Source organism: Cherax quadricarinatus, chromosome 61, assembly GCF_038502225.1.
Source record: "Cherax quadricarinatus isolate ZL_2023a chromosome 61, ASM3850222v1, whole genome shotgun sequence".
Taxonomy (NCBI): domain Eukaryota; kingdom Metazoa; phylum Arthropoda; class Malacostraca; order Decapoda; family Parastacidae; genus Cherax; species Cherax quadricarinatus.
In genome coordinates this window covers 13,373,178-13,398,667 of record NC_091352.1, presented here as the reverse complement: position 1 = coordinate 13,398,667, position 25,490 = coordinate 13,373,178, and the positions used below count along the sequence as shown (strand labels likewise).

The window sequence follows — 25,490 nt, the reverse complement described above, 5'->3', positions numbered from 1 at the left end:
ATATTCACACCACACATTGCCCTCAGACATGACATCTCCACTGCCTCCAGCCTTCTCCTCGCTGCAACATTCATCACCCACGCTTCACACCCATATAAGAGCGTTGGTAAAACTATACTCTCATACATTCCCCTCTTTGCCTCCAAGGACAAAGTTCTTTGTCTCCACAGACTCCTAAGTGCACCACTCACTCTTTTTCCCTCATCAATTCTATGATTCACCTCATCTTTCATAGACCCATCCGCTGACACGTCCACTCCCAAATATCTGAATACGTTCACCTCCTCCATACTCTCTCCCTCCAATCTGATATTCAATCTTTCATCACCTAATCTTTTTGTTATCCTCATAACCTTACTCTTTCCTGTATTCACCTTTAATTTTCTTCTTTTGCACACCCTACCAAATTCATCCACCAATCTCTGCAACTTCTCTTCAGAATCTCCCAAGAGCACAGTGTCATCAGCAAAGAGCAGCTGTGACAACTCCCACTTTGTGTGTGATTCTTTATCTTTTAACTCCACGCCTCTTGCCAAGACCCTCGCATTTACTTCTCTTACAACCCCATCTATAAATATATTAAACAACCACGGTGACATCACACATCCTTGTCTAAGGCCTACTTTTACTGGGAAAAAATTTCCCTCTTTCCTACATACTCTAACTTGAGCCTCACTATCCTCATAAAAACTCTTCACTGCTTTCAGTAACCTACCTCCTACACCATACACTTGCAACATCTGCCACATTGCCCCCCTATCCACCCTGTCATACGCCTTTTCCAAATCCATAAATGCCACAAAGACCTCTTTAGCCTTATCTAAATACTGTTCACTTATATGTTTCACTGTAAACACCTGGTCCACACACCCCTTACCTTTCCTAAAGCCTCCTTGTTCATCTGCTATCCTATTCTCCGTCTTACTCTTAATTCTTTCAATTATAACTCTACCATACACTTTACCAGGTATACTCAACAGACTTATCCCCCTATAATTTTTGCACTCTCTTTTATCCCCTTTGCCTTTATACAAAGGAACTATGCATGCTCTCTGCCAATCCCTAGGTACCTTACCCTCTTCCATACATTTATTAAATAATTGCACCAACCACTCCAAAACTATATCCCCACCTGCTTTTAACATTTCTATCTTTATCCCATCAATCCCGGCTGCCTTACCCCCTTTCATTTTACCTACTGCCTCGCGAACTTCCCCCACACTCACAATTGGCTCTTCCTCACTCCTACAAGATGTTATTCCTCCTTGCCCTATACACGAAATTACAGCTTCCCTATCTTCATCAACATTTAACAATTCCTCAAAATATTCCCTCCATCTTCCCAATACCTCTAACTCTCCATTTAATAACTCTCCTCTCCTATTTTTAACTGACAAATCCATTTGTTCTCTAGGCTTCCTTAACTTGTTAATCTCACTCCAAAACTTTTTCTTATTTTCAACAAAATTTGTTGATAACATCTCACCCACTCTCTCATTTGCTCTCTTTTTACATTGCTTCACCACTCTCTTAACCTCTCTCTTTTTCGCCATATACTCTTCCCTCCTTGCATCACTTCTACTTTGTAAAAACTTCTCATATGCTAACTTTTTCTCCCTTACTACTCTCTTTACATCATCATTCCACCAATCGCTCCTCTTCCCTCCTGCACCCACTTTCCTGTAACCACAAACTTCTGCTGAACACTCTAACACTACATTTTTAAACCTACCCCATACCTCTTCGACCCCATTGCCTATGCTCTCATTAGCCCATCTATCCTCCAATAGCTGTTTATATCTTACCCTAACTGCCTCCTCTTTTAGTTTATAAACCTTCACCTCTCTCTTCCCTGATGCTTCTATTCTCCTTGTATCCCATCTACCTTTTACTCTCAGTGTAGCTACAACTAGAAAGTGATCTGATATATCTGTGGCCCCTCTATAAACATGTACATCCTGAAGTCTACTCAACAGTCTTTTATCTACCAATACATAATCCAACAAACTACTGTCATTTCGCCCTACATCATATCTTGTATACTTATTTATCCTCTTTTTCTTAAAATATGTATTACCTATAACTAAACCCCTTTCTATACAAAGTTCAATCAAAGGGCTCCCATTATCATTTACACCTGGCACCCCAAACTTACCTACCACACCCTCTCTAAAAGTTTCTCCTACTTTAGCATTCAGGTCCCCTACCACAATTACTCTCTCACTTGGTTCAAAGGCTCCTATACATTCACTTAACATCTCCCAAAATCTCTCTCTCTCCTCTGCATTCCTCTCTTCTCCAGGTGCATACACGCTTATTATGACCCACTTCTCGCATCCAACCTTTACTTTAATCCACATAATTCTTGAATTTACACATTCATATTCTCTTTTCTCCTTCCATAACTGATCATTTAACATTACTGCTACCCCTTCCTTTGCTCTAACTCTCTCAGATACTCCAGATTTAATCCCATTTATTTCCCCCCACTGAAACTCTCCTACCCCCTTCAGCTTTGTTTCGCTTAGGGCCAGGACATCCAACTTCTTTTCATTCATAACATCAGCAATCATCTGTTTCTTGTCATCCGCACTACATCCACGCACATTTAAGCATCCCAGTTTTATAAAGTTTTTCTTCTCTTTTTTAGTAAATGTCTACAGGAGAAGGGGTTACTAGCCCATTGCTCCCGGCATTTTAGTCGCCTCATACGAAACGCTTGGCTTACGGAGGAAAGATTCTTTTCCACTTCCCCATGGACAATAGAAGAAATAAAGAAGAACAAGAGCTATTTAGAAAAAGGAGAAAAACCTAGATGTATGTATATATATATGCATGTGCGTGTCTGTGAAGTGTGACCAAAGTGTAAGTAGGAGTAGCAAGATATCCCTGTTATCTAGCGTGTTTATGAGACAGAAAAAGAAACCAGCAATCCTACCATCATGCAAAACAGTTACAGGTTTCTGTTTCACAGTCATCTGGCAGGACGGTAGTACTTCCCTGGGTGGTTGCTGTCTACCAACCTACTACCTAATTTTTATTTACGTTTTTTAAATGAGTTTTCTTCTTTAAATATATTGGCATTGCCAGCATAGTTTCTGAATGTTGTAATTAAAGGTACTTTTTTAATTATTTTTTATTTTTTCATGGGATTAAATAAGTACAGTGTCTCAATAATGTTAATAGTACATGGCTTCAAATTGGTACAGAGTACATATGTCTTGATCGTATAATATCACATTGAGTCAGGCATGCACCTGTTTTGAGTATATAATTTATAAAAAAATAACTCGTTCATCAGTATGAAAATTGTGCTATTTTCTTCAGACTAGAGATCCTCTTCAAATGATGGTTTCTAGTTCACCCAAAAACTTTGCTCTAGTTTCATGCTGTTGAATGGAGGTTATTTCTGTGCCATATTGATTTGGGGATTTGTAACCCTCTTGTGGCAGTTTATTGAATGTTTGTTCCCTTCAGAGAGGCTTTTGATCCAGAGAATTGGATCTGACTTTCCTTTCCTTGGATTGAACCTGATGGCCTCCAATTTTCCTAGGTGCTGTATGACCTCTGTGGGTTTAGTGCTCTCTTCCTGGATGTAATAATAGAATAGTAATTAATATTAATAGCTTTACATAATATGTTGTTAAAATTTTGATGCCCCACTACAGTTACTTAAAATATTTTACAAATGTATATTATCTTACAATTTTCTTCAGTTGTTTGGTGTTATTTAACTCATGGATACTGTTGCTGATTTAGGAATAATGTAGATATTTTTTAGTGATTTTTTTTTTAAGTAAATAACCTAAAATGAAATGTATGGTACTATAGGGTTTTGTAACTGCCCTTGGTAATTTTTTTTTTTTGTTGGGGGGGGGGGAGAAGTTGATAGGGGGGTATTTTGTTAAACTACCATGTGATGTCATAATTGGGGATGATGATATGTTCCTACTTATGATTTCTATTGATATTAGGTATCTCAAAAAAAAAAAAAAATGGGAAAGATGACTAGTTATAATTTTTTTTTTTTTGCATTTTAAATGACTGTGCTCAGCATTTTTGTTAGTGTTGTTGAGGGTCTGGTTAACTTTTAACACTTTCCACATGACTGGAAGGTTTAATTATCCTTCTTTTAGCATACACAATACCTCAGGAATCTTATACATTATAATACACATTGTATTCATACCTTGCAATATTTTCTGTTGGTATAGTGTATGCCTCAGTAGTGTTGACAAAGTATTCACTCAATTTTCCATCCCTTATCCACTTTGTAATATTTGACAGTGCATTTATTTTACCTGCATTTGCATGTGGCTGAAGTGTTGGGAGAAGATCCAGCATGGGCCACCCTACTTTAAAAGGTGGGAAATAGTTCACTCAATATTGATAGATATATTTAGTCCCTTGATTTTCATATACCTTTTCAAGTTCTTAAAGTAAATTACTCATTTGTGCACCTTAAGCCCTTTCCTTTTTCTCTGCTGAAGTATTACCCTTGTTAATTTCATTCATGCAAACACTTGAGAAATAAACTGCATTTGTGTATGGTTGCGGTGTGGTCATCACAGTGGGCTGATAGCCTCTGTCCCAAATTTGAATTTTCACAGAAGGTAGTGTTTCTAATATGGTGTAGGCTGGCTTCCATTGTACAGTTGAACTCTACTGTTTTGGACTTGTGGGGACTAGCAGTGTTATCTTTATACTGAAGTTCCAGTAAAAATAAAGACCAAGACTAAACACAGTTTATAGAATATAGACACAAATATAATTATACTGCTAAATTTCCCATTTTCTTCTAATTTTCATTACAGTTATAGTGGATTTAATCATTTGGGGTAGAAAGAATGGGAGACTGTGATTACAGTGCAATGTTAGTACATTTTCAAGAAGGCAAGTGCTCATTTAAATCTCATATTGATAGTTATATATACTTATTAGAGTATTAAAGTATCTGCATATCTACTCTAATTGTTATTTATTCTTAAAGAATTCTGTGTGAATGAAAAGGCACAAATTGGCAGCCAAGGTTTCACCCTACCTGTCTCATCTTTCTCACATAATATTGCTTGTGTGAAATTAGACAGCTCCATTCATGTAGCAGAAGGCTACATGACTCCCAAGAACTTTGTTCTCAGTTTATATTGGGACATCGTTTACATGTCCGGGAGTTGATCCCTACACCACAACAGTGTAGGAATTGCTGGGACTTCGGCCACCCAGCGAAATATTGCAGGTCCATGGCAGAATGCCCTGCGTGTGGTGCTGCTGACCATACCATACCTGCCTTAATTGTAATGAGGCTCACCAGGCTTATTCACACCGTTGCCAAGTTTACTTTAAAGAACAAGAAATCTGCGGTCTCAAAGAGAAAGAGGGTTTCACTTATGCCATGGCAGTCTCTCATCTCCATGAGAGACTTCCACTACTTTATTATTCTAGAGTTACTAAACGGCCTTCAACCTCAGTGGTACCTACTTCCACCATCTCCTCTGTGGTCACAACTTCCACAGTCACCTTTGTTCCCAATCTTTTGTAGTCCTGGACACCGTGGTCCCTACCTCATCGCCTCAAACTGTCCTCAAGTCTTCATCATCTCGCTCGATTATATCTATGTCTACAAGACCTCCCACCCCTCTACTTCTCCAAAGTTCAAATCTTCTTTAACCCTTTTGTCCTTCCCAAACATTTTTTTCCTTTCCAGTCTATGTGCCTAGTACTTTACTACCTCTTAATGTGTCTGTTACAGGTGTGGAGGTTCATCCTATCCATCATGCAGATCCCTCCTCTCCTGTTTCCTCCAAAATTAACTCTAACTTCTCATCCCCTCCCCTTTCTTTGGTAACCTCCATCATCTCTCCGATCTTTACTGATTCTCTCCCTTCTGTCTCTGATGTCGTACTATCTGCAGCTTCCTTGTCTGAAGTGCTTGAAGCTACTTCTGAATATATTGAGACAAAACCAATGATGGACACTGCTCCACTTCCCATCACACTTCCTCAATTTTCTAAACCATGTACACAATTCCTTTCTTTGCAGCTTTCCAATCCTTCGCTGCTTATGCGTTTTCTGCTACCTCCACATGTGGACTTTACTAACCCTCCTAGTCTGTAGACACCCACTGCATCATGTTACCAGTATACTTCTCTTTGCAAATCATGACTTATTTTCAGTGGAATATTTGAGGCCTCATGGGTAATTGGGGTGAGCTTCAGGTGCTGCTCTCTGTTTTCTGGCATTTGTGTCTGTTTACAAGAACCTAAATTGTGCTCCACTGTTTTCTGTCCTGTCTTGATCTATATTTTATTGCATTCATCAGATCCTTTTCCCAAGGGAACTTTTAACGAAAGTGCACTTCTTGTATGCACTGGTATACTACACCATCAAATCTTTGTTCATTCTTTGCTGCATTACGCTGCAGCCCACATCTTGAACAAGTGGTATGCAGTCTGCTCTTTGTATCTTTCTCCTTCTTGAGCATTATCTATTCTAGATGTTGTCAGACCAATGATGATCCTTTTTAAATCACTTGTTCTCTCTAGGCTGGAATACTGCAGATCTAGAGAATGCACATAGAACCTTTACTGCACACACAAGTTCTGTCAAACACCTTAACTACTGGGAATGCTTAGAAACATTTGACTTGTACTTGCTGGAGTGCAGGCAAGAGAGATGCATCATAATCTACACCCAAAAAATCCGAGAGCTATTGCTCCCAAATCTGCACACAGAAATCACTCCCTACAAAAGCAAATGACTGAGCAGATGGTGTAGCATACCCCCAATGAAAAGAAGGGGCACCACTGGTACACTAAGAGAAAACAGTAAGTATTTGGGGCACAAGACTGTTCATCAGCCTTCTATCAGGCATAAGGGAAATTACCAATAGACCCCTGGCTGCCTTCAAGAGAGAGAGAGAGCCAAATTCAGTACCTGACCAGCCGGACTGTGGTTCGTACCTTGGACTGTGTACAGCCAGCAGTAACAGCCTAGTTGATCAGGCCCTGATCTACTGGGAGGCCTGGTCAAGGACTGGGCCAAGGGGGTGTTGATCCCCAGAACACCCTCCAGGTAGACTCCAGGTATATCTCAGGGGCTCCAGAGAGAGAGAGTGCCTTTAAACTTTTCTTCTAGCAGAGACTATTCTTATAAAGTGCTTTTTACACTTCTGGAACTGGAGTCAACACTTTCCACTTGCCAAACGTCAGCAGCTAGACCTACCCCTACCCTTCCTCAGATAAATTGCCGAAATCTAATATTTCTGATACGTTGGAGCCAATTTCAGGTCAATTCTAGTCTGAAATTTAGCAAAATTGTTGCCATTTCAGTAGTAAATCTTCTGTTCTGTTTATTAACGAAAAAAAGCAGCCAAAGAAACACGAAAACCACCTCAGAAAATACCCGTAAGTTGCTGTTTCAGTTGAAACACAAGGTCAGAGGTCAGCTGTTCCCATCATGCACTGTGTGGGGTAGATCTAAAAAATGCTGTATGTGCCCACCACACTGACGCATTCTCTTTTTTGAGGGCTCTCTGATTAAGACTTAGACATACATAAGCAATAATAACCCCCAAAACTAAAATATATGTAAGAGACGGTTAAACGGCTCGCTGATTTTGCTGAAAGCCATTATCTTTAAAGTGCAATGCTTCTATGACTTATAAGCAGAAACTTAGCTATGGCACCACCAGCTATGATATTAATTTTCACCCTTGCTAACTCTTGCTTCCACTCCTCCCTTAATGTCCAGTCCAGTGCTAGTAGTTTTTATTGTTCCTTATTTTTTTTTCCAGGAGCAGTGAATATGTATATGGTGAAAGCATTCCTCAGAGTTCAAAACTGCCTAATTACTGTTGTGCAGTATTACCCATTTAGGTTTAATGCTAGTTTTCAAATACTGTACTTCATAATACAGTGGTAGTAATAATCCTCAATAGTGGAGTTCAACTGTTCCCACACCCAGCTTATAAAACCTTTTGATATTCAGTGTATTAGCACTTTAAAAGAGGTCTCTTGATGCAGATGAAGGATTTATGATCCAAGGAATTCGTTACCTTTCCTCTCATTATGTCAGACCTGATTGTGTCCATTTCCTAGCTGCTGTATCATCCTTACAGGTTTACTTTCTTCATGAATATAATAATTAATAATAAAAATAATTCATGGAGTCTCGCCTTCAGTGCAGACTCTGATTGCAGCACCTGTGACGCCGATTTTGCACTCGGACCCATCTTTTCTTCTAACCCTACTATTCTTCTAACCCAACTGTGCTGTGAAACCCCTATGGGTTGAGTGCTCCTTTTTAAATATGTATATTAATAATATAATTCTTTGACAGTGGACACCAGAAACTACAAAAGAGGTCCTGATTTACACATTTCATTCCTAGTTTCTCAACTTGCAAATAAGTTATAGTAAACAATAGTACATTTTGTATGCATATGCTGTAGTTCACTAGTGTTAAAATATTAAATTGCTCCTAAGTGCTCCAGTTGTGAGTTTCAGTGGTTAAACCTAGGATGTTTGTATGTTGGGAACCTCCTGTATACTCTTAACTTTTCCTCTCATATAAAGTTGTAAAGTAAGATAGGAATGTATTCTGGTTGTAACAATAATTAAGGAATTTCTCAGAGGCCCATAAGTTTTTAGTGTAGAAAACATTCCCCTTTATAGTTAGAGCAGAAAACATGACCTTCTACCACAGTTTAGGCTTTCACTGTATTATGGTCATTTAGAAAAGTTTGGGTAGGGGAGTGACTTGAATGGAAAAATAATTGAAAATGTAAACCAGTAAAAAAAAGTTTTCATAAATTGAATAGTCTCACAACTTGTATATACTTACATTAATGGAATCATCATCAGTTCTTCACTCTGTTTTTATTTCTAATACAGGAAACCTTTTGCAATTCATATTGTTTTGTATTAATAAATTTCCTGAATTGACCCCTTGTTGCAGAGTCATCTCCACTGAGAGAAAGATGCATTCAATTCCTTGGTCCAAGGAATTGGATGTCTCTTCCCTTCCTTGGATTGAACTGGATTGCCTCCCATTTCCTAGGCACTGTATGACCCCTTTGGTTTAACGCTTCCTCTAAATATAATTATAATAATGCAGATTGCTAAGTGGTAATCCACCACACTTCCCATCTTCCATTAATTTTTTCCCAGTATCTCATCTCATGATGCACGTTTCTACAAGTTTCTTACCAAGATCTCAAGATAAATAACAGACTTGATTAGATTTGCTGCTGTATGTTGCATGAATTATTTGTAAATCCTGGATGTCTAGGGCTCCTGGTAAAGTCCATCCAAACCATGTTATTTATACATTTACTGTATAGCTTTTAAGACAGGAAAGATGCCAGGTTTATATATAGTATGCTCAGAGTTTAGGGGCAAAGATATAGCAAAGTTTAGTTTCAAGTTATTTTGTGGTGTTTTAATAACTCCACAAAATACAGTACTGTACCTGTCACTGTACCTGCTAGAGAAAAATGGTTTATTGAGGTTAAGATGCATACATAGGCAACCATAAACAGGCAGCTGCTCTGTGGCATGTGTGCTGTTGAGATATATTCATCTTGTGTCAGAAAAATTCCTTTATATCCAGACACCTCTTTGCTATGGACGATTGTGGTCTCCCAGGATGCCATGGATTGCACTGCACTGTACCTTTGTCTATGAATGGAGATCAGTATGCCACCTGTTTCCACTCCTTAGATGATGGACCTACTGTAAACTTCAGCCATCCATGGGTTGCATGCTTCTTTGCCGAGTGGAGTGAAATAAAGCAGATTTTTTGCTGGTCTTGCTTAATCATCTGCCCTACTTGGACATTTGTACTGAAAGAATTAACAGAGGTTTTATGAAGGTTAGAGGATGTGTAGCCAAAGTGTTTACATTTAAGCATGTAAGCAGACAGTGTCTAGATAAAGGTTAGGAAGTCTTTTGTTGCATTTATGGAATTAGAAAAGGCATATGATAAAGTGGATAGAGGAGAAATTTAGCAGATGTTGTAGGTGTATGGAATAGGTTGTAGGTTACTTAAAGCAGGTAAGAGTTTTTATGAGGATAGTGAGGCTCAGGTTAGGGTATGTAGGAGAGGGAGATTATATTTCAGTGAAAGTAGGCCTTTGACAAGGATGCATTATGTCATCATGGTTTAACATATTTATAGATGGGGTTGTGAGGAAAGTAAATGCTAGGGTGTTGTGGGAGTAAAAGGTAAAGAATCTAATTCAAAGTTGTCATAGTTGCTTTTTGCCAATGACAGTGCTTTTAGAAGATTCTAAATAGAAGTTAGAAAGGTTGGTGAATGAATTTAGTATAGTATACACAAGGAAATTAAAAGCGAATGTAGGAAAGAGCAAGGTAATGAGAGTATAGTAGTACCAACTCTTAACCCTTAAACGGTCCAAACGTATATATACGTTCTCTCGCGTAGCGCCCTAAACGTATGTATACATTTCATTTGTCATTCATTCAACATTGGCACGATAGGCCTGAGTCGCCTAGACGTGAGAGAATGGGTGTGCGCACTCAATGTGTGCCATATGAAAAAAATTGGGGATGCCTGGGTACCACATGCTCTTTTTTCCTATAAAAAGCCAATTTTTTTTTTCTCTCAAAATATTAGGGGTGCTGCACAGGTGAACACACACATATGTGTTTTCAACATCTAAAAGTATGTAAAAAAATATAGATCTTCTTTTTTGTTTTACATTTGAAAACGTGTAAAAAAAACTTTTATCTACATTTTTTTTTGTTATATTTGAAAATATGTAAAAAAAAGTAGATCTACTTTTGTAGCACTACGAATTTGAACGTCAATCTCGTTGGACCGTTTAAGGGTTAAGGGTTAAATGGGTGTGAAGCATGGGTTTTAAAGGCTGCAGCCTGAAGGGGGCAGACATTGCTCCTGAGGGCAATGTGTGTTATGAATATTATGCAGAGAATTTGTAGTTTGGAGATCAGAAGGTGGTATGGGGTTACTAAAAGTATTATCTAGAGATCTGAGGAGGGGTTATTGAGGTGGTTTGACATTTAGATAGGATGGAACAAAATAGGATGACTTGGGTGTTTAAATCTGTACTTGAGGGAAGGAAGGATAGGGGTTGTCCTAGGAAAGGTTGGAGGGAGGGAGTAAATGTGGTTTTGTTTGCAAGGGGTTTGGACATCCAACAAGCGTGTATGAACGTATTAGATAGGAGTAAGTGGAAGCAAGTAGATCTTATAACTTGATGTGCTGTTGGATTGTAAGCATTATAAATTTATGAGGGGATTCAGGAAAACTGGTTAGCCAGATTTGAGTCCTGGAGGTGGGAAGTACAGTGTCAGCACTCTTAAGCAGGGGTAGGGAATACAGTGGACCCTCGGTTATCGGCTGTAATCTGTTCCAGAAGGTCGGCCTAAATCCGAAAAGGCCAAAAACCGAAATAGTATTTCCCATAAGAATTAATGTAAATACAATTAATCCATTCCAGGCATCCAAAAATATTAACAAAAAAAAAAAATAAATTTTTTAAAGATTAACTCTAGTTTTACATACAAAAAACTATGAGAACTAAATAAAATAAATAAATAAACATCTAAATCACTATTACATACCTTTATTGAAGACTTGTTGGCTTATGGAAGACAGGGAGGAGGAGAGAGGGAGGACTGATTGGAAGGGGAATCTCCCTCCATAAGGACTTCAGGTATCAGAGCCCTCTCTGGGGGTTACTTCCCTTCTTTTTCTTTTACTGCCACTAGGACCAGCTTGAGTCACTGCATCCCTGTTGCACAAAGAACTGTCCGGAGAGGTCTGTTTCTGGCATCTCTTTAAGATTTGCCTGAAGTGGGACAAGGTTTTGTCACTAAACATTTTGCAACTCACTCCACTTTGCACACATGTCTTTAATCACTGAAGAAGGCACATTCTCCCCTCTCTCTTCTCCTCCTGTAAAGCAATTTCCTGTTGCTGTTGCAGATGGTCTTGCAGCTCTTCAGTGGTTAGCTCTTCCCTGCTGTCCTCCACCAACTCTTCCACATCTTGGCCACTCACATCAACCCCATGGACTCCCCCCAGAGACAATAGATTCCACAACAGGCATAGGGTCATAAGGGTCAGCCTCTAACCCTTCAAAATCCTTCTCTTGGACACATTCTGGCCTCAATTTTCTCCAAGCAGAGTTGAGAGTCCTGGAAGTGATTCCTCCAGAACTCGCTGAGAGTCAAGTTAGTGTCTCAGGTCACTTCAAAGCACCTTTGAAACATTGTTTTCGTGTAGTTTTTTTTTTTAAGTTAGAAATGACCTGCTAGTCCATGGGCTGGATGAGAGTTGTGGTGTTAGGAGGCAGGAACTTCACTGTTATAAAACTGAAAGTCCCTAAATAAATGGTCTTCCAAATCTGGAGGATGAGCAGGAGCATTGTCCAGTACCAGGAGGCACTTGAGTGGCAATTTACTTTCCTGGAGGTATTTTTTCACACTTGGGCCATGCACTTCATGGACCCAGTCAATGAAAATTTGCCTTGCGACCCATGCCTTATTATTAGCTTTCCACAACACACACAATTTACTCTTGACGACATTGTTTTTCTTGAACACTCTGGGATTTTCAGAGTGATACACCAGTAAAGGCTTCACTTTGAAATCCCCACTAGCATTACCAAAGAACAAAAGAGTAAGCCTATCCTTCATAGGCTTGCGTCCTGGCAGTGCCTTTTCCTCCTGCGTGATGTAGGTTCTCTTCGGGGTAGGAATCCTTCAGCCTCTACGTACTCCTTGAATTCATGCACGAATTCTTCAGCTGCACATTTGTCTGAACTTGCAGCCTTGCCATGCCTTAAAATACTGTGTATGCCACTACGCTCCTTAAATTACTCAAACCAGCCTTTGTTGGCCCTAAATTCACTACCAGCAGCACTCATTCCAGGCATTTTATTCACGAGATCCACATGCAACTGCCTTGCCTTTTCACAAATGATCGCCTCCACAACACCATCTCCTGCTAATTGTTTATCGTTGATCCACACCAACAATAACTTCTCCAAATCTTCGATTATTGGTGACCTTTGTTTCATTAGCATATTTACCCCTTTCCTTGATTTCTACTTTCTTTGCCAGGATGGAAGTGATTGTTGATTTGGATTTCCCATACATCCTGGCAAGCTGGAGCACACGTACACCACTCTCGTACTTTGCTACAATTACTTTTTTAATGCCATCGTGTTTCTCACTTTCTAGGAACTTTCTTTGGGCCCATGGTGGCTTATTTCGCAGTTGCACTCAATAAACACCCAGGAAAAAAAAAGGATTATAATGAAATGTTTGGATGAATGCACGAAATCTCCCTCACTCTCTGAGAAAGACAGCCAAACCGACTCAGGAACGCAGCTGAGTGGCGGGATGAACGCGTCCAATATGGCTAATTTCTGAGTTGACGGCCGAAATCTGGGATAAAATTTCGGCCAAAAAAAAGTGGCTGAAATCTGAATTGGCCAATATCTGGAACAGCCGATAACCGAGGGTCCACTGTATTGCAGTATTGGCGGGAATATGAGTGTTGTGTTGGCACACCTGTGGTAAGATGGTGATGGAACGATGGTGAAAGTGTTTTCTTTTCTGGATCACTCTATCTCGGGAGATTGCCTTTGTTAAAAAAAATTCTTTGTGGATGGAAAGGGGTCCTTCCATATGTGTGACATTTTTCTTTGCTAACTTCCTTGAGCATTGTGTGGTTCATGCTTCAAAGCCTGATTAGATTTTTTTTTCATGGCCCTGCCAGGTGATGCAGTGGATGTTCTGCAGTTATAAACTTGCTTTGGCACTGTTGCCTTTACATCTCATTTCACAAATCACTTGATGCAATGTGCATTGTAAATTCTGTCAGATAAGTTGATATAGGTAGTAGGTTGGTAGACAGCACCCACCCAGGGAGGTATTACCGTCCTGCCAAGCGAGTGTAAAACGAAAGCCTGTAATTGTTTTACATGATGGTAAGATTGCTGGTGTCTTTTGTTGGTGTCATAAATATGCAAGATTACAGGTACATCTTGCTACTTCTTCTTACACTTAGGTCACACTACAAATACAAGTACACGTTTATTTATACACACTCATCTGAGTTTTCTTTGATTTTATCTTAATAGTTCTTGTTCTTATTACTTAACCTTTTATATCCATGGGGAAATGGAATAAGAATCTTTCCTCCGTAAGCCATGCGTGTTGAAAAGTCAACTAAAATGCCGGGAACAATGGGCTAATAACCCTTTTTCCTGTAATTACTAAAAAGGAGAAAATTGTCAAAGTGGGATGTCCGAATGTGCGTGGATGTTGTGCGGATGATAAAGAGACGATTGTGGACGTTATGAATGAGAAGCTGGGTGTCCTGGCTTTAACCCTTTGGGGGTTTCAGCCGTACTAGCACGGCTTACGACCCAGGGTTTTTGACGTACTAGTACGCCAAAAACCTCGTTGAGGTTCTTGGCGGTGGCATAGTTTGCCGTGGAATCTGGATCGCCTGGGGATGTCTCGATCCCTCTCCGGTATCCCGGAGTAGCTTTGGGTGTCTTTCGGGCGACGGGTGTATCTCTGGAAGCCACCTTTCGGATTCCGTGGGTGGTGGCCGAAGGAGGTATGCTTTGTGGCGGATATCCGGCCGCCCTCTCTTTTGTCCACCAAGGTAGCTCGGCAGATGTGAGGTTGCTATCCCGGATTGCTGGTTTACTGGCATGAAGGGTAGGGTATGGCATGGGTTCCATGCTGCATCTGCGCTACTAGTGGTGCTGAGGTCCTCTTGGGCGTGGAGGGAGATTTCCAGCCCTTTCATTCTTCCTGGGAACTATTCCTCCCCGCTCCCCCCTTTTTTTATTCTTTTTTTTTTTATTTTTATTTTCTTTTCTTCTTTTTTTTTCTTAAAAACAAAAAGCAAAGGAGTAACCTAACCATGGAGAACCCAATCCATGAACCCACTACCCCTGGGCCCCTTCTTGATACCGCACCCCATTCTGACCCTGCCTTGTGTTTAGACCACTCTTCGGACACTCCTGATGCCCCTGTACCTCTTGCTGGTGCTGTTTCCTCGCCTGCTTCAGGTACCGGGGCTTCGACTGACTCCTTTGATTTGTCTGAACTCCGCTCTCCTTTGACTATGCTTCCGGCTTCTCCCTCTACGGTACGGCAGTTTTCGAATCGCCCGCCCATTTCACACCGGACCAACTCCGGTCCTACTCCTAAACGCCAACGTCAATCTCCTGATGATGCTCCTTCCTTACCTTCCCATTCTACTCGGAAAAGACCGACACGTCAAGCACTCCCTCTCCACGCTCAGTTTCGGACCACACAATGGACTAAATTCTTTACTTTAAGACCGACTTCTTCTTCTGCCTACCTTTCTGACCATAATATTGGCAAAGCGCTCCTGCGTCATGTTGGTAGAGATATTTCATTTCATGCTCTCAAGAGCGGTACGCGCATCATCACTGTCCAGAATGCTACCCGAGCTCATGATCTTTCTCTCCTTTCGAATATCGATACTACTCCTATCACTATTGAAAAACATCTTTCTCTCAATTCTTGTAGTGGTACTGTCATTCTGCCCCATACCATAGTCCAACAGAATTTCCAGTCATGTGGCAATGACGTTCTTGAACAGCTGGAACTCCAGGATCTCCCAATCCTCAAAGTAGACACTTATGTCCTTCCTGCCCGGGGGCGGAGACGTTACCCTTGCAATGTGGCTCGTTTAACTTTTGACAGCCGAGAACTCCCGTCCTCTGTATATGTCGTGGGACATCGGTTACAAGTTCGAAAGGTGATACCTACACCACAACAATGTAGAAATTGCTGGCGTTTTGGCCACCCAGCGAAATATTGCAGATCTATGGCCGAATGCCCAGTCTGTGGTGCCGACGACCATTCTAATACATCTTGCAGTCAACCTCCATCTTGCCTTAATTGTAATGAAGCTCACCCTTTGTACTCCCGCCGTTGCCAGGTCTACTTAAATGAACGTGAAATCCGTTGCCTCAAAGAGGCAGAAGGTCTCCCTTATGCTATGGCAGTTACTCATCTTCGCCTCCAAGGGAGACTACCCCGTGTTTCTTATTCTCGTGTTTCCAAACATCCCCCTACTTCTGGGGTCCCATCTTCTGCAGCCTCCTCTGTTGTTACCCCTCCCATAGCCACTCCGGCATCTAATCCTTTTGCTGTCCTTGGCTCTGACGTCCCGACTACAACTCAGTCTGTTCTCACATCTTCGCGTCCTTCCTCACAAGCCCCAGTATCGACAAGACCTCGTACGACACCTAATACCAATCGCCCCTCTACTTCTCAGAAGTCCAAAAAATCCACATTGCTCAAATCTTCTTTGCCCCTTCCTTCCCTTCTTCCACCTCCACACTTTACCTTTCCAGTCTCTGTACCTAGTTCTTCCCCTCTCTCTGGCTCTATTACAAGTGTGGAGATTCACCCTCCTCCTCGTACTATGCCTTCCACCCCCGTCCCCTCCCAAGTTTCTCCCTCTTCTGCCACCTCCCAGGTTTCTGTCTCTTCTGTCCCCCCCACACTTCATCTCCAGTCCCTTACACTCTTCCCTCCCCCTCTACTTTGGTACAGTCCATTACTGTCCCAATCTTTACTCACCCTCCTCCTTCTATCTCCAATATGGTCTCCCATACATCTTTGAATTCAGAAACACTTGAAGCCATTTCAGAATATATTGCAGAGACTAAACCTTCAATGGACTGATTCACTTCCTGTTCCTTCTCTTCCCTCTCCTCCATCTTCACAACCCCATTCTTCGCAACGCTCCGTTCCTTCGCTGCTTGAACGTCTTCCAATGCCACCACACGTTGACTTTTCTAACCCCTCTAGTCCGTAGGTGCCTTTACCTACAGATTCCTGGTATTTTCTTCATCGCCAATCATGGCCTATTTACAGTGGAATATACGCGGCCTCAGGGGTAATCGGGGTGAGCTTCAGATGTTGCTTTCCAGGTTTTCCCCTGTTGGTGCTTGCTTACAAGAACCAAAATTACACTCGGCTGTTTTCCAACCTATCTCAGGCTATAATTTATTGTATTCTTCGGATCCTTTCTCAGATGGGACCTTTAATGAAAGTGCCCTTCTTCTATGCAATGATATTCCGTACTGTCAACTATTTGTCCATACCTTGCTGCATTACACTGCAGCCCGTATCCACTTGAATAAGTGGTTTACAATATGTTCTTTATATATCTCTCCTTCTCGAGCATTTTCTATCCCAGACTTTGCCTTTCTTGTTTCATCCTTACCACCACCACTTCTGTTACTTGGTGATTTTAATGCCCATCATTTCCTCTGGGGGGGGTCTCATCGTGACTCACGTGGCATCCAGTTGGAGGCTTTTCTCGCCTCTCACCCCCTCCATGTTTTAAATACGGGTACTCCCACCCATTTTGATCCTCGTACTCATACCCTCTCTTGCATCGATCTATCAGTCTGCTCTTCCTCCACTGCACTAGACTTCACCTGGTCTGTTCTACCAGACTTACATGACAGCGATCATTTTCCAATCATTCTTACTTCTCCTTCCTATTCACCACCTTTCCGTAGCCCTCGCTGGCAATTTGATCGGGCAAATTGGGAACTTTACTCACACCTCACTGCTTTTAGTGAGGTTCCTTCTTCATCCTCCATTGATGAGCTCCTACACATCTTCTCGACATCAGTTTATACCGCAGCTTCTCATTCTATACCCCAAACCTCAGGCAGGCATTCTCAGAAGTGCGTGCCTTGGTGGTCTCCTGCTTGTGCTCGCGCAGTACATTTGAAACGCGCTGCATGGGGCAGGTACCGGTACAATAGAACCGCTGAGAGACTTCTTGATTTTAAGCAGAAGCGTGCGATCACTCGCCGTGTCATCCGTGAAGCTAAATGCACTTGTTGGCGAGACTGTTTCCACCATCACCTCTGCTTCTTCTATGAGTGCAGTCTGGAAAAAAGTGAGGAAATTGAGTGGTAAATACTCTCCTGACCCGGCTCCTGTTCTACGGGTCGCTGGTGTTGATGTAGCAAACCCTCTCGACGTTGCCATTGAACTTGGCACACATCTGGTCCATATTTCCCGAGGGCTCCATCTATGCCCCTCTTTTCTTTCCTCAAAGTCTGCCAGAGAGTTAGTACCCTTGGACTTTTCTTCTCTCAGAGAAGAACAGTATAATGTGCCTTTTACACTTCAAGAACTAGAGGCAACGCTCTCGGCTTGCCGATCAACGGCAGCTGGGCCTGACGACATTCATATTCGTATGTTACAACATTTACATCGGTCAGCCCTTGTAGTCCTCTTACACCTCTTCAATCTTATTTGGGCACAAGGAGTTCTTCCCCAGCTGTGGAAATCTGCCATTGTTCTCCCTTTCCGCAAACCGGGTACTACAGGACATGATGCCTCCCACTATCGTCCCATCGCTCTTACTAGTGCAGTTAGCAAAGTGATGGAACGTCTCGTAAATTGACGTTTAATGTGGTATTTAGAGACACACAACAGTCTCTCCGCTAGTCAATATGGCTTTCGTAAGGGTCGTTCTACCATAGACCCCTTACTGCGCTTGGATACGTATGTTCGTAATGCCTTTGCGAATAATCACTCGGTTATTGCCATATTTTTTGACCTTGAGAAGGCAAATGACACAACTTGGAGGTATAATATTTTGGCCCAGGCCCATTCCTTAGGCCTCCGAGGCAATCTACCATCCTTCCTTAAGAACTTTTTAACTGACAGACATTTCCGTGTTCGAGTCAATAATGTTCTTTCCCCGGACTTCGTCCAAGCTGAAGGTGTCCCTCAAGGATGTGTTCTAAGCACAACACTTTTTCTCCTTGCTATAAATGATTTGGCCTCTGTTCTTCCACCCAATATTTGGTCATCACTCTATGTTGATGACTTCGCTATTGCTTGTGCAGGCGCTGACTGTTATCTTATTGCAGTTTCTCTCCAGCATGCGGTCCACCGTGTTTCTATTTGGGCCACCACGCATGGGTTTAAATTTCCAAGTACCAAAACTCACCAAATTACTTTCACTAGACGCTCTGTTATCTCCGATCATCCTTTGTATCTCTGTGGCTCCCGTATCCCCGAACGTGATAGTCAGGTTTCTAGGCCTTCTCTTTGACCATAGGTTATCCTGGAAACCTCACATTACCTCTCTGAAGGCAACTTGTCACAGCCGGCTAAACCTTCTTAAAACCCTTGCTCATCTTTCCTGGGGAGCTGATCGTCGAACTCTGCTTCGCCTACATTCAGCCCTCGTTTTACCGAAACTCGGTTATGGTGACCAGATTTATTCCGCGGCCTCTCCTGCTATTCTCTCTAGCCTTAACTCTATCCATCAAGGATTACGTTTGTGCCTTGGTGCTTTTCGCTCTTCCCCTGTTGAGAGCCTCTATGCAGAAGCGAATGTTCCATCCTTGTCTGATCGCCGTGATGCCCATTGCCTTCGCTACTATGTATGCTCTCACGATCTACACAATCCTTCCATTTATAGAATGGTCACCGATATTAGTAGACATTCTTTATTCGTTCGCCGCCCCTGTTTGCTCCGTCCCTTTTCTCTTCGCCTACATTCACTCTTGTCTTCCCTTCAGTTACCACCTTTATATGTTCATGTAGCATCTCACTTTTCCCTACCCCCCTGAGAAGTTCCAGCTGTTCGGGTCTGTTCTTTCTCACTCCTTGCTCGAAAGCTCAACTGCCTACGGTGGCTTCCCGCTCTCTTTTTCTTGATCACTTCCACTCCCATTCTCATGCCACCGCTGTGTACACAGATGGCTCTAAGTCTTCAGACGGCGTCGGATTCGCAGCAGTGTTTCCGGACAGCGTCGTGCGGGGGCATTTACTATCTTCAGCTAGCATTTTTACTGCTGAACTGTTTGCCATTCTTGCAGCACTTATTCGTATCGCATCTATGCCTGTGTCATCATTTGTAGTAGTCTCAGACTCCCTTAGTGCTCTACAGGCTATACGAAAATTTGATACATCTCATCCCCTAGTTCTCTGTATCCAACTTTGGCTACGCCGTATCTCTACCAAACATAAAGATATTGTTTTTTGTTGGGTCCCTGGTCATGTCGACGTACAGGGCAATGAACAGGCAGACACTGCTGCGCGGTCAGCAGTACATGACCTACCAATTTCCTATAGAGGTGTTCCATTTCTGGACTATTTTGCTGCAAATAGCTACCCACCTTCGCACCCGTTGGCAACAACGTTGGTCAACTCTGCTCAGTAACAAACTTCATTCTATTAAACCGAGCATAGGTTACTGGCCGTCTTCTTGTCATCAGTGCCGAGGTTGGGGGACCACTCTCTCCCGCCTTCGCATTGGCCACACTCGTCTTACTCATGGGTATCTCATGGAGAGGCACCCTGTTCCTCTCTGTGAGCAGTGTCAAGTTCCAGTATCGATTAGCCACATTCTGTTAGACTGCCCTCTCTATCAACGAGCCCGCAGAATTTACCTCCAACGTCGTCTTCGTTCTACTACTCTCTCTTTACCTTCCCTTCTTGCTGATGGACCCTCCTTTAATCCTGACTCTCTCATTGACTTCTTGACAACGACTGATTTACTCCACAAACTCTGATGATACTTTTCGCACTCCCCTCGGTCCTTTCTAGTTCAGTCTCTTGCTGCCCTTTACCCTTTCACCATCCATTACCCCGCTGTTATCCATAACCTATTACTCATCCATCTCCCTTTTGCCACCTGATGCCCTCGCTTCCTTCCTGCCCTGCAGCGCTGTATAGTCCTTGTGGCTTAGCGCTTCTTTTTGATTATAATAATGATAATGAGGGCAATGTGTGGTGTGAATATAATGCAGAGAATTCGTAGTTTGGAAGTTAGGAGGAGGTGCGGGATTACCAAAACTGTTGTCCAGAGGGCTGAGGAAGGGTTGTTGAGGTGGTTCGGACATGTAGAGAGAATGGAGCGAAACAGAATGACTTCAAGAGTGTATCAGTCTGTAGTGGAAGGAAGGCGGGGTAGGGGTCGGCCTAGGAAAGGTTGGAGGGAGGGGGTAAAGGAGGTTTTGTGTGCGAGGGGCTTGGACTTCCAGCAGGCATGCGTGAGCGTGTTTGATAGGAGTGAATGGAGACAAATGGTTTTAATACTTGACGTGCTGTTGGAGTGTGAGCAAAGTCACATTTATGAAGGGGTTCAGGGAAACCGGCAGGCCGGACTTGAGTCCTGGAGATGGGAAGTACAGTGCCTGCACTCTGAAGGAGGGGTGTTAATGTTGCAGTTTAAAAACTGTAGTGCAAAGCACCCTTCTGGCAAGACAGTGATGGAGTGAATGATGGTGAAAGTTTTTCTTTTTTTTGGGGCCACCCTGCCTTGGTGGGAATCGGCCAGTGTGATAATAAAAAATAAAAATTTACTGAGTATACCAGGAAAAGTGTATGGTAGGGTTATTATTGAAAGAATTAGAGGTAAGACAGAATGTAGAATTGCAGATGAGCAAGGTGGTTTTAGAGTGGGTAGGGGATGTGTAGATCAAGTGTTTACATTGAAACATATATGTGAATAGTATTTAGATAAAGGTAGGGAAGTTTTTATTGCATTTATGGATGATTTAGAAAAGGCATATGATAAAGTGGATAGGGGAGCAATGTGGCAGATGTTGCAAGTATATGGAATAGGTGGTAAGTTACTAAATACAGTGGACCCCCGCATAACGATCACCTCCCAATGCGACCAATTATGTAAGTGTATTTATGTAAGTGCGTTTGTACGTGTATGTTTGGGGGTCTGAAATGGACTAATCTACTTCACAATATTCCTTATGGGAACAAATTAGGTCAGTACTGGCACCTGAACATGCTTCTGGAATGAAAAAATATCGTTAACCGGGGGTCCACTGTACTGAGTTTTTATGAGGATAGTGAGGCTAAGGAGAGTAATTGTGGTAGGGGACCTGAATGCTAAAGTAGGAGAAACTTTTAGAGAGGGTGTGGTAGGTAAGTTTGGGGTGCCAGGTGTAAATGATAATGGGAGCCCTTTGATTGAACTTTGTATAGAAAGGGGTTTAGTTATAGGTAATACATATTTTAAGAAAAAGAGGATAAATAAGTATACACGATATGATGTAGGGCGAAATGACAGTAGTTTGTTGGATTATGTATTGGTAGATAAAAGACTGTTGAGTAGACTTCAGGATGTACATGTTTATAGAGGGGCCACAGATATATCAGATCACTTTCTAGTTGTAGCTACACTGAGAGTAAAAGGTAGATGGGATACAAGGAGAATAGAAGCATCAGGGAAGAGAGAGGTGAAGGTTTATAAACTAAAAGAGGAGGCAGTTAGGGTAAGATATAAACAGCTATTGGAGGATAGATGGGCTAATGAGAGCATAGGCAATGGGGTCGAAGAGGTATGGGGTAGGTTTAAAAATGGAGTGTTAGAGTGTTCAGCAGAAGTTTGTGGTTACAGGAAAGTGGGTGCAGGAGGGAAGAGGAGCGATTGGTGGAATGATGATGTAAAGAGAGTAGTAAGGGAGAAAAAGTTAGCATATGAGAAGTTTTTACAAAGTAGAAGTGATGCAAGGAGGGAGGAGTATATGGAGAAAAAGAGAGAGGTTAAGAGAGTGGTGAAGCAATGTAAAAAGAGAGCAAATGAGAGAGTGGGTGAGATGTTATCAACAAATTTTGTTGAAAATAAGAAAAAGTTTTGGAGTGAGATTAACAAGTTAAGAAAGCCTAGAGAACAAATGGATTTGTCAGTTAAAAATAGGAGAGGAGAGTTATTAAATGGAGAGTTAGAGGTATTGGGAAGATGGAGGGAATATTTTGAGGAATTGTTAAATGTTGATGAAGATAGGGAAGCTGTGATTTCGTGTATAGGGCAAGGAGGAATAACATCTTGTAGGAGTGAGGAAGAGCCAGTTGTGAGTGTGGGGGAAGTTCGTGAGGCAGTAGGTAAAATGAAAGGGGGTAAGGCAGCCGGGATTGATGGGATAAAGATAGAAATGTTAAAAGCAGGTGGGGATATAGTTTTGGAGTGGTTGGTGCAATTATTTAATAAATGTATGGAAGAGGGTAAGGTACCTAGGGATTGGCAGAGAGCATGCATAGTTCCTTTGTATAAAGGCAAAGGGGATAAAAGAGAGTGCAAAAATTATAGGGGGATAAGTCTGTTGAGTGTACCTGGTAAAGTGTATGGTAGAGTTATAATTGAAAGAATTAAGAATAAGACGGAGAATAGGATAGCAGATGAACAAGGAGGCTTTAGGAAAGGTAGGGGGTGTGTGGACCAGGTGTTTACAGTGAAACATATAAGTGAACAGTATTTAGATAAGGCTAAAGAGGTCTTTGTGGCATTTATGGATTTGGAAAAGGCGTATGACAGGGTGGATAGGGGGGCAATGTGGCAGATGTTGCAAGTGTATGGTGTAGGAGGTAGGTTACTGAAAGCAGTGAAGAGTTTTTACGAGGATAGTGAGGCTCAAGTTAGTATGTAGGAAAGAGGGAAATTTTTTCCCAGTAAAAGTAGGCCTTAGACAAGGATGTGTGATGTCACCGTGGTTGTTTAATATATTTATAGATGGGGTTGTAAGAGAAGTAAATGCGAGGGTCTTGGCAAGAGGCGTGGAGTTAAAAGATAAAGAATCACACACAAAGTGGGAGTTGTCACAGCTGCTCTTTGCTGATGACACTGTGCTCTTGGGAGATTCTGAAGAGAAGTTGCAGAGATTGGTGGATGAATTTGGTAGGGTGTGCAAAAGAAGAAAATTAAAGGTGAATACAGGAAAGAGTAAGGTTATGAGGATAACAAAAAGATTAGGTGATGAAAGATTGAATATCAGATTGGAGGGAGAGAGTATGGAGGAGGTGAACGTATTCAGATATTTGGGAGTGGACGTGTCAGCGGATGGGTCTATGAAAGATGAGGTGAATCATAGAATTGATGAGGGAAAAAGAGTGAGTGGTGCACTTAGGAGTCTGTGGAGACAAAGAACTTTGTCCTTGGAGGCAAAGAGGGGAATGTATGAGAGTATAGTTTTACCAACGCTCTTATATGGGTGTGAAGCGTGGGTGATGAATGTTGCAGCGAGGAGAAGGCTGGAGACAGTGGAGATGTCATGTCTGAGGGCAATGTGTGGTGTGAATATAATGCAGAGAATTCGTAGTTTGGAAGTTAGGAGGAGGTGCGGGATTACCAAAACTGTTGTCCAGAGGGCTGAGGAAGGGTTGTTGAGGTGGTTCGGACATGTAGAGAGAATGGAGCGAAACAGAATGACTTCAAGAGTGTATCAGTCTGTAGTGGAAGGAAGGCGGGGTAGGGGTCGGCCTAGGAAGGGTTGGAGGGAGGGGGTAAAGGAGGTTTTGTGTGCAAGGGGCTTGGACTTCCAGCAGGCATGCGTGAGCGTGTTTGATAGGAGTGAATGGAGACAAATGGTTTTTAATACTTGACGTGCTGTTGGAGTGTGAGCAAAGTAACATTTATGAAGGGATTCAGGGAAACCGGCAGGCCGGACTTGAGTCCTGGAGATGGGAAGTACAGTGCCTGCACTCTGAAGGAGGGGTGTTAATGTTGCAGTTTAAAAACTGTAGTGTAAAGCACCCTTCTGGCAAGACAGTGATGGAGTGAATGATGGTGAAAGTTTTTCTTTTTCGGGCCACCCTGCCTTGGTGGGAATCGACCAGTGTGATAATAAAAATAATAATAGTGAGGCTAAGGTTAGGGTGTGTAGAAGAGAGGGAGACTACTTCTCGGTAAAAGTAGGTCTTAGGCAGGGATTTGTAATGTCACCGTGGTTGTTTAATATATTTATAGATGGGGTTGTAAAAGAAGTAAATGATAGGGTGTTCGGGAGAGGGGTGGGATTAAATTATGGGGAATCAAATACAAAATGGGAATTGACACAGTTACTTTTTGCTGATGATACTGTGCTTATGGGGAGGTTCTAAAGAAAAATTGCGAAGGTTAGTGGACAAGTTTGGGAGTGTGTGTAAAGGTAGAAAGTTGAAAGTGAACATAGAAAAGAGTAAGGCAATGAAGGATTTAGATAAAGAAAAATTGGATATCAAATTGGGGAGGAGGGGTATGGAAGAAGTGAATTTTCAGATATTTGGGAGTTGACGTGTCAGCGGACAGATTTATGAAGGATGAGGTTCATCATAGAGTTAATGAAGGAAAAAAGGCGAGTGGTACGTTGAGGTGTAGGTGGAGACAAAAAATGTTATCTATGGAGGCAAAGAAGGGAATGTATGAAAGTATAGTGATACCAACACTCTTATATGGGTGTGAAGCTTGGGTTGTAAATACTGCAGCAAGGAGGCGGTTGGAGGCAGTGGAGATGTCCTGTCTAAGGGCAATGTGTAGTGAAAATATTGTGCAGAAAATTCGGAGTGTGGAAATTAAGAGAAGGTGTGGAGTTAATAAAAGTATTAGTGAGAGGGCTGAAGAGGGGTTGTTGAGGTGGTTTGGTCATTTAGAGAGAATGGATCAAAGTAGAATGACATAGAAAG

General features: G+C 42.0%; 1 protein-coding gene across 6 annotated transcripts in view; it reads left to right on the top strand.

Annotated features, from left to right (window-relative positions):
- Dlic (dynein light intermediate chain) overlaps positions 1-25,490 on the top strand; it is a 98,499-nt gene that overhangs the window by 68,979 nt on the left and 4,030 nt on the right. For 2 of the 6 annotated variants that reach the window (XR_011393706.1, XR_011393709.1), the window contains one exon: positions 6,543-6,824. The exons of 3 other annotated variants lie outside the window; for them this stretch is intronic. Coding sequence is in view for 1 of the 3 variants with exons in the window: in XM_070098242.1 (XP_069954343.1) it covers positions 4,324-4,361 (38 nt within the window). In the remaining 2 variants the exon portion in view is untranslated. Of the gene's footprint in view, positions 1-4,323; positions 4,365-6,542; positions 6,825-25,490 lie in introns of all 6 variants that reach the window. One more of the 6 variants, XM_070098242.1, reaches the window with a different exon arrangement.